We start from the raw sequence: 10,574 nt of genomic DNA on the forward strand, positions 1-10,574 counted from the left end.
CCGCGAGGTTGTTTACTCTAAAGCGAAGCGGACATATCGAATCAAGAGGCCGGTTACGACGAACACAGAACTCCAAACAAACAGCCTCGTGGTATCTACCGTTTGTCAAAGATCCATGAGCTTGATGCATTATTATCATTTTCACCAAAGCAAGAAAAATGATCTTGATATTTTTTTTTCTCGAACACTTCCTGGCATAGTGAACCAAAGGAATCTAAAGGCACATTTTTTTCTAATTTTAACAAGATTCGAGTTCAGTTCGCCATTTCCTTCTTAGGGACGGAGGAGGCAATTGGGTTGGACGTGTTTGGATCAATGGAGCAATGTGCGAGCTCAGTGGCGCAGTGGTCTAATGGTCAGTGCATTGGACTCCCGGTCGAGAGGTCTGGGTTCGAGACCTGGCCGGGTCCATGCGCTGTCTTCTTAGGCGAGAAACTTTACTCGTATAGTGCCTCTAAAGGGTGGTGTCTCGCGTGGGTCTCTGTGTCCCGCGTGGGTCTCTGTGTCCCGCGTGGGTCCCTGAGTCCCGTTCGCACCAACCCTAATTTGTCTAATACCTCTATGGTCATACCCAATAAAGCTGTTAAAAAAATAATAAAGAAAACAAACTAAAGTAACACTTGCTTTAAATTCAGATATTTTATTGTAAAAAAAGATACATACTACTTTCAAGTCTGCCCTATTTACATCGTGGAATCTACATAATTTAAATTATGATTAAAATACAAAAAACAAAAATGAGGACTTAACAAATCTGTGTATTGCCTATGGTTTACAACATAGTGCAATTAAAAAGGAAATTTTACCTGAAGCTTATAGCAACATTAATTGCTGCGCTCGACAGTGCAAATACTTAATCTGATGTATAATATGAAAAGGCTCTTTGAATCTAGACAAAATTTTAGCTTGGAAAAAAATAATTTCTCTCAGAGGTCTCTTTCAAAGACATAAAGAGTGGCAACCTATAACACTCAGTTCACCAGGTCTACAATTTGATAAGTATAAAAAAAAACATGGAGTCTACAATTAAACTTTGAAAATTAATTACTGATAACTTGTGTTAGTATGTCTTACACTGAACTTCACTAGGAGTCTTCTTTCCTACTTGAAAACGCTATTATTTCTGGAGACCCTTTTTTGTTTTGTTAGTCTAAGAGTAGGCGTGCCTTACTGTCCTTTTGCCTCATATAGAGTAAACATCTGAGTTTTCACACTTCAAAATGACAAGATGAGAACTAATCTGGGATATACTGCACCAGTCCCCTTGGTAGTGCTTGAATTTTAGTGTTGCATGCATTTTGGCTACTTTTGTTGGCCATTACCCCAGTAATTAAAAATAAATTTTTTTCTATTCACCAGTGAAAGACAGCCACGTAAATATATTTAGAGCCAAATTAAAAAGTAACTTTGCAAAGTGTTAAATTAATCACAAAAATTTTCCCTAATTAATGTTTCTTTCAGAATTGTAAAATACTCTTTTTTTCACTAGAAAAGCAGAAATTTTAATTCTCCTAATCTTGAGAATGAGGATTCAAAAATGACATCAAAGAGAGATGTGGGTGGACAAAAACTTCCTGATGAGATTTTTTGCCATCAAATCTCACCTTAAGTCTTGGGACACCTTGCAGTTAATGGAGTAAAAAATGTTTATTATCTCCTTTCATTTCTTTGGCCATTACTTTCAATTCTATGCAGGTTTCAAAATTTTTAACACTCACTGGACGTTTCCAACAATTCAGGCAAGCAATAAGCCAACCAGATGGTCAATATACATTGCACAAAGGTATTTACAAGTACACAAACAAATTTAATGATTGATTCTGACCTGTTCATCATAAAAGACTTTCCTTTGACTTGTAATTCTTTCTTGGTGCTCTCCTAGTTCATAAAACTCACTGATAAAGTATTCTTGGTGAGATTTTACTACAAAGACTGCAGAGTACTAAAAATTAATATAACGCTTTGATGCACTTTCATAGCTCTGCAACCAGCTACATTGAAAGGTATGTTTGTTGTAGTAAAATGATTCCAGGTTAAAATAACTTCACAAAAGTTTGATTTGTATTTCATTTCTCTTTGTTTCATGAATATAAATTATTAATGGTAATTAACCTTGAACATGTAGAAGAAAAACAATTCAAACCAGCTTAAAATCATTTAAACTTGTAATTCAAACTACAACCATGCTTACATCTAACACTGCTAAAATATGACCATCTCCTAATAAAAACAAACATTTTGTGCCATAAAATGGGAAGGTGCTCTACTCAATCCCAACCATTACAAAACTGTACGAGATGAACACATTTTGGCCCTCAGACAGTGGCCATAATAAGAAGGTCCCACTGTGAAATATGAAACTGTTTTGCTTTAACAAACCAGAGGCTATAAGACTTGACAGGGGTACAAATTGTAAAAAAAAAAGGTACCAACATTCTGATTGGGTGTGGTTTGCCTTGCAGGTAGAGAAATCCTTGATATCCTATTTAGTTCTTCTAGGCTAGCAAACACTATGTCTGAAACTTTTCATCATGTCAGCAAGGGATGTAGAGTTTGCTGTGCTACGGATGAAAGAATGATTGAGAAGTTCAAATGCAGAAGCTCTTTGCGTTGGATCACGCTCTAGGGTCTTTTCCAAAAATGACAGCATTCGAGGAGACATCTGCAAAACAAGAGACGAAGGTGAAAATGGTTATGCAAAGAACTAACAAACAGCACCTGAAGTATTCAGGTACATGCACAGTCAACTTGTTTTCTTCTACATCCAGTTCTTTCTCCTTTGGTGTAGGAGATACCAACAGATTATATGGTAAAATCAAGGCAGTTTGCCCTTTCTGCTGTCCACAATCATTGTTCTGCAAGACTTAATGACTAATTTTAAGCATATATAACTAATAGACCATGCATCAGGAACAGTAGTCACAGGTTACGTCAAAATTATTATTTTGTAAGAAAAAACCGGATTTTTTAGCTCCCTTTTTATTTTAAGCTGACGCATACGCTTACCATATTTGTAGATTATGGTATATTGGCTCATATACCATAATGGCTAAGCCAATAAAAAGTCTTGAATTGCATTATCCAATGATCCAGTTTTTAATAAATAACTAATAGACCATGCATCAGGAACAGCAGTCACAGGTTACGTCAAAATGTGGTACTGTAATAACAAAAGTGTCACATGAGGCCTAGCTAAGTGTGCCACGGTGTTCTTGCCACACTTTGATGAACAGATGCGCAGTAATGAGGAATCTGTTTGTTCTATGTAGTACTGTAGACCATTTGTTAATGGTGATATCATCTTTATATCTCCTCTGATATCTCATAAGAACCAATCAGAACATGCATAGCATTCAATTTATTATATAAATGTTTATAGTAACTGTAGCCTTGACTCTTTGAATACTGACACTTCAAATGCTATTAATAATAATAAAAGCCACTGTCATTTTTTAAAATATTTTTTTAAATTTTAAAGCCTCTCTAGTAATAGTGCACTCACCTCATCATTCATAGTTGAGATTGGAGGATCCAAGTCCCTTAAGTTTCTCATGGCTTGCAATGGCGGCTCACTAAAATAAGGTGGCTCTCCATCAATCATCTCAAGAACCATAATTCCAAGAGACCAAATATCAGCCTTGTGAAGGAAAAAATCAAATAAAATCAAGGAAACTTTAATATCGAAAGGAAAGCCAGAAAGATAAGAAATAAACTGTATTAAACTGTCTATATAAAAGGTTTCTACTTGGGAAAGTAATTGAAACCATTACTTGAACAAAGGTTTACACTGTAAAAATAAACTTTTGTCCAATTGCATGGTCATGATTTAAGTGCAATTTACATGACTGTATGTTGGGTGAAACTCAACTTTACAATAATAAAGTGAATTGCTATTGACACAGTACAAAATAAATGTAGGTTAAAGAGATGGAGAGCCATCTTATTTTCTAGAGAGAGTTTTTGCCATATTCTTACCTCTGTACCATATGGTTGTCTTGATATCACTTCTGGTGCCATCCAGTATGGAGTGCCAACAAGAGAATTTCTTCTAGGCATATCTTCAGTGACTTGTGCACAGAAACCAAAGTCAGAGAGCTTTACCTAACAATAGTAAATAACACGAAAAAAAAATTGTCATTTTTGACTACATGTAAAATAATACATTGCAAATGAGTCAGCCAGACTTAAAAGTTATCTTGGTAATGATCTCTAGTAATTCCATAGTTATCAGTAATACCTAGAGACATGGTGCAGTCTGTATGAACAAAGATTCACTAAAGGCAGAGTGTTTCATTCCTTTATATAATTTTGCATATTAGTGATATAAACAAACCCACACAAAAAAGCCACACTATATTGCTTCATGAAAGTGCAATTGTGCCGATCAAGTGCCACTGAAAATATTTCTGCAAGGCCTACCACTACATTGCATGCAAGGCACAAGGCTAAGCTATCAGAACAAAGTATCTCTGCCAAGAAATTGTCTGGACAGCATACATACATACCGGGTACATGTTAATCGAGCACTCCCCATGGGGGCTTTTCAGGGCCACTTCCCACCCAGCAACCACCCCAGGAGAGGACATCCATCACACAGTATTCTTGTGCGTGGGAAATTAATGTCTCCTACCCCTAACCCTGCAGAAGACAGGACCTCCATTTATTTGTCCAATCTGAGAAGACTAGAGTATCTAACCATTTCTTGATATAGAAAGGTAGCATATTCTCCTCACTTGTTTTAAGACCTTGAGTGTTGGTCTGGCTGGGGCTCGAATCCTCAACCTCCCGCACTACAGTCCAGAGCTCTATCCCTTGAGCTAACTGGGAGGCAGTCAGCAAAAGCTACCATTCCAATGGAATTTTTTAAGTTAAGTGTGGTTGTTGGAATTTGATTTCATTCTTGGCTTAATTATCTGTACTTTCCTCCTTATCCATTTGCCCTCAGAGTGCTTAGTAGCTAGTTTCTCTATACAATGTCACCTTTAAATCAAACATGAAGGTAATGAGAAGATAGGAAATGATCCCCAGCTAAGAGGGTTCTTGATTTTTGAAGAGATTTTCCTTGTTAGCTCCTTAGGAAATGTATTATAGAGAACAGTATGAAGACTATGCATACTGATGTTAGGTGTACCAAGTTAAGGAAAAGCTGTCGGCAAGAATGTAGCTTAATACAAACAATCTGATTGTCTGGCCATGTAACACAAAAGAGCTTCAAAAAATTTTTAAGTCACTGTACTGTGTATCAGTGCCAGTTGTAATTTGGTGTGTTTGATTTTTATGGAAAGAAGAAAACTGGTGAATCCAAACACATGAAAAACCCTTGGATAGTGTAAAACAAGGTAAAAATTGTCTTAATCTACCCATCAAGTATTTGTGACATACCTGCCCACTTGTGGTCAGCAGAATGCTGTCACTCTTGATGTCTCTGTGGATGACTCCCTGAGGATGCAGGAAAGCAAGAGCTTTCAGCACAGCACGGCATACACAAGATACCTGTTCTTCAGACAGACTGGGAGAAAAAATAATTACACTTGTCAAAAAGAAATTTGTTTTGATAACTTTCATGCATATACAGTGGTAGAGTAATGATGCAAGATGCATAACCAATATTTGAGCTTTCAGTGTTCTACAATCATGCAGTAGATGACTGAATTACACAAGGTTTAATGGCCTTTATCAGCCTGGGGCTAGTGTATTCCAGTTTCAATCAGTGGCTGCATGAATGTTATGTGTCAACAAGTTTTGTGGTTGATTGTTCCCTACATGTACACTTATAGGTACTCTCCTTTCGGCAGAAGACAAGCAAGGTATGAAAAATTTCGTGCACTCAATGGACCCTGGTTCAAGCCTTGGATAAGACCACTGAGACCTTTCCCTATCTTATAGGTAACAGTAGGGAAAGCAATTAAATTTCAGTGTCTCTCATTCTCCATTAGCAAGTACAATCTGCTACCTACAAAGTGTCAGGACTAACTAGTGACATGTAGGCTATCTCTAATGGATTGGCTTTGAGGAGATATTATATAGTTTACCTCCTAAATGACATTTAAATGCGGCTTCATTTAGGTTCCTCAAGAACTCAGTTTAAACTGCTGATTATAAGCCATCCGCTTCTACAACTTCATAACGGGGTTTAGGTGGGCTTATACCCAAGGGGCTTATATCCAAGGGGCTTATATCCAAGGGGCTTATATCCAAGGGGCTTATATCCAAGGGGCTTATATCCAAGGAGCTTATATCCAAGGGGCTTATATCCAAGGGGTTTATATCCAAGGGGCTTATAAATGGAGGGGCTCCTATCCAAGGGGCTTATAACTAGAATATAAAAAAAAGACACTTTGAAATAAGCTATGGCAGTGCTGATTAATTACTGGTTTGAAATCAAACTACAAAACTTACTTCCCAAGAAGTCAAGTTCCTACCTCTGAAAATGAGAAAACCCAGAAGGGTCTTATACTGAGGAGGAGGAGGTAGGGCTTTTTTTTTTTTTAACAAGAAGGTGGGCATATAACCTGGGGTGGGAGGGGGGGAGGGTACAGTATAAGCAGCAGTTCATAGCAGGTCACTGATTGATCAAAATCTACTTTGCCCAATGCTCCAAATTTTCAACCCTTTTAAATACAACATTGTAGCTTTCATTGATTACTTAAATTATTGACATCTACTTCTTCTCACTTTGTATGAGTGATAATATCTGTTAGAGAGCCTCCTTCAAGAAATTCCATCACCACCCAAAGCTCATCTTCCACAAGGTAACTTCCGTACATTTCTACAATGTTAGGATGTGGGTAATCTCTCATGATCACAACCTAAAAAGAAAAACAATATACATTCACGGTTCTTGCACTTTTTCAGAAACCTAATTCAAGGACTTTTCAGGTCATTTTCAAGGACCCTGACCCTCAGATTCAAGGACCTTTTGCATTAAATAGGAGTTAATAGAAATAAAAAACATTGTTATATATTGCTTTTCAATAACACAAGCATGCGTGCAAGACCGGCCAAAAAGTCCAACGAGCATAACCTCAAGCATGCACATCAGAGTGATCACCTACTAGGTAACCAACTGAAGGTTATTTTCAATGCACCAATCAGGTACAAAATATATAAAAATCATGTGTCAAACATCATACATCACATGTATGATTTGAAAGGAAAACTGGTTTTTGCAATTTGTGCCAGAAAACTTACACTTTTAAGACTGAAAACAAAAGAAAACTTCAACTTTGATTCATCAGCACTCATTTTCAAGGACTTTGCAGAAATTTTCAAGGAACCATTTTCAAGTCCTTGAAAACAAAAATTAAATTCAAGGACTTTCAAGGACTTTCAAGGAGTGCAGGTACCCCATACAATACAAGTCTTTAGTTGGAATAAAAACAGCTTAACTAGTAACAGCTTCACATTTGAATATATATACATAGAATTTGCAACTTAGAAGTCAATAAATTATTATTATTATTATTATTATTGGTAGCCAAGATCTACAATCTTGGACAAAACTATTTAAAACATCATACATCATTATTTTACACTTCTCTTGTGTAAAATAAAATTATTTGATTACATTGACCTCTCCCCTTCCTTTGGATTGATGTTGCCTTGTTTACACTGTGATCTTTACTTAACATATAAATGCCTTTAAAACTACTGGACAAGGGTAATGGAGGAAAAAAAAAGCTTGCAGAGACATTTCATTGATTTTTAAGAAGGTCAAAGCTTGTTTTTGTCTATAGAAAGGATGTTGATGTAACAGTGCTCCCTTATCACATTAATCTACAAAGTACAGAAACTTGAAAAAACTTGGAAACTTGGAGAAATTTATCATCAATTTCCAACTGATCCAACCAAAAAGAAAACAAAGCAACAAACAAAAGGCAAACACACAGTTTTACATACAGGCAGAAAATAACAGAGTAAAAGGAAAAAAACAGAATTCTGTTTGATGTTAACATAAGTATGTATTTTGATACAAAAAATATATATTTCAGAGCTACACTCAAAACCTAAATTAAGCAGTCACCCACGGGGAACGGACACAGTGTAGGTTACCATTAAATTCTTTAACCCCTAACAGTGACTAGCATCTAATTTCTCCTAACAATATCACACCTGATCCACACATCAGGGCCATGAGAATAAAGGAAATGATCACCAGCTAAGGAAGCTCTTGATTGTTAAACAAGTTCTCCTTGTCAGAACCTCAGGAAATGTACAGTATGAACAGTGTGGAGAAAATACTTATGCAGGTTGACTGCTTAAAATGAAGCCACTTTATACAGGTTCAACTGCAATGCTGTGCTCTAAGAAAAAGTGAAGGGAGCCCACTGCTCAGAAACTTTGAATTGCAGGAAGCCCAACATATGCTTTTAAATGAGAAAACTAAAATTCCTAAGTTTCCAAGAGTGAAAGTAAGGTGCCAGGGGCCACTGGGCACTGCTAGGTCACAGCCCTGAGCTGTGTTGTTAGGCCTATTTAGTGAGATGATCAAGCTGGAATCTCCTTAAAGATTTTTCAGAGATAAGAAGAATCTTACAGAATGTTAAAAACAGCTCCTGTAGCTTCATCAACTTTAGTGGTGTAGATGTTGATAAAAATAAAATTCACAGCCAGGAGGATTTTTTAATTTACTCAAAGCCGTTTATCTAAATAAAGTATCTTTTTCAACCAATAGGAAAAGTAGATTTTTTATTTGCATTGTCATCCAATCTTAATCCGCTTTCATTGATTAACAACAGATGAACATTCTAGTCACGGTTATATGTAGCAAAGATATCTTTTGACATAAAATGGAATTTGCAATGTGTTTACCATGTTGAGAGTACAAACATCAATAAATACTTTGTAAAAGGATAGAACACGTTTTTAAACATCTAACATCGAAAATAACCTTTTGGCAAACACAAGTGTAATGAATATCCTATTAGGAAGATAACCGTCCATTGATGTGATTAGTTACCAAAATATTTCGCCACACACTTGGAACACCATTAAACTAACTGAATTCTTGTGAACCCAGGGGAACGTATCTAAGACCACAAAATCATCATTAACAGCACTCACGCGTGTAAAAAGAATTCATAAAGGGAAGATCGTTCAATATTTATCACGTAATAATAACATGCAACACTCCAACGATCAAGTATAATAACCTTAGATTTATCTTTTGCCAATTTACATAGAAACTTCGCGATTACGACCTTACATCTTAGTTTACACAAGCAATAACTTTTCGCCAATAATAACAGCCCCTTTTAATGTACAACTGCTGTAAAACAACTAAGTATTTTAGCTGTTACATAGTATTTCGTGACCACTCGAGCTTCAGACGACGACATTTCATAAATAACGGACGTCTCTACTAGACAAATCGACTTCCCGAAAATCGCATATTTGAGATGGCAATAGAATCTAGTTAGAACTAATAGGAATGCAATTATCCTTAAAAAAAATAAAGCTGGATCATTCGCTGTTAAGCGTACGTACCTCATTAAATAGCAGTTCCCTTCGTTGTTGTTTTTTCAAATCCATTTTCTTCACTGCAACTTGGCGTTTAGTTTTGTTATCACGAGCAAGACAAACAACCCCGGTCGAGCCCTCGCCGATTTTAATAAAATTGTCGAGATTCTCCGGAGGACCAGTTGAAGTAACAACTAACTCTAGCGCTTTCCGAAACTGCTCGTGACTGACTGGGGAATCAGAATACATAAGTCTTGTCTTGGAAGAGCTTCGGAGGTCTTCGCCATTGTTTTCTCCAGAGTCTGTGCTTGCCGAGCCATAATCAGAACTTGCAGAAGTCTCTCTCTGTATACCCGAGATCTTTTGCTGTCGATTAATTTCCCTGCCATTATGCGAGCGTTCGTAGCCTTGTGAAAATCGGCGACTGTTTTCTCTGGGATGTTCTGGAATATATTCCGGCCGTGGCACTTTCCCGTTGGACACGCGCGAGGAATCCACGTCTTCGGAAAGTTCTGTATTCGTTCTCTCTCGCCGTCTGGCCGATGGCCTTGAGTCTTGATTGACTCGGAATGAATTTCGAAGTGAATTTGAGCGAGAAACGGAGATAACCTTCGAAGCTGGACCCTTAGACGTTTCGGAGTTCAGTAAACTCCATTGGGATTTTCTCAGAGGCGAAACTTGAGTGATGATTTCTGGATCGACAATCGGTTTAGGTCTGTTTTGAGTTTCCCTCTGTATTCCAAGCAGTGCTTCCCACTGTGGTGGTAGACCGATAAATTTACCCGTTTGCTTATCATATCCAGTGTGAAATCGATGTTCAAAATTCTGAGGTTGTGAGATCTCGACGCGCTTGCGTTTCTTAAACATTCGCGTGAACATCTTGGCACAGAGGAATTAGAGCCAGCCGTGAAAAGGTGCACCAGGTTGAATCACGATTTATCTTTCTCGTACTGATTGAGTGGTAACTATAGGACCGATAAAATTTTACATCCAGGAAGAAATTCGAACTCATGAACTACTGTTACTATTGAGTGCCTCTCCATGTCAGTTATACTCGGGAGAATTCGGAAACCGAATATTCGACGGAGTTTTTACGCTCCGAGTTGAACGGCCAA

General features: G+C 37.2%; 1 protein-coding gene across 1 annotated transcript; it reads right to left on the reverse strand.

Annotated features, from left to right (window-relative positions):
* Positions 1–620: 620 nt before the first annotated feature.
* Positions 621–10,561, reverse strand: LOC111330630 (serine/threonine-protein kinase PAK 4-like). The gene is made up of 6 exons (XM_022935521.2): positions 9,487–10,561; positions 6,676–6,809; positions 5,383–5,509; positions 3,976–4,101; positions 3,503–3,637; positions 621–2,662 (listed from the first exon to the last, which is right to left on the reverse strand). The coding sequence occupies exons 1-6, from the start codon at positions 10,336–10,338 to the stop codon at positions 2,501–2,503; spliced, it is 1,536 nt and encodes a 511-aa protein (XP_022791256.2). The 5' UTR covers positions 10,339–10,561; the 3' UTR covers positions 621–2,500.
* Positions 10,562–10,574: the final 13 nt, after the last annotated feature.

The sequence above is a fragment of the Stylophora pistillata genome, chromosome 14 (assembly GCF_964205215.1).
Source record: "Stylophora pistillata chromosome 14, jaStyPist1.2, whole genome shotgun sequence".
In the NCBI taxonomy this organism is placed as follows: Eukaryota; Metazoa; Cnidaria; class Anthozoa; order Scleractinia; family Pocilloporidae; genus Stylophora; species Stylophora pistillata.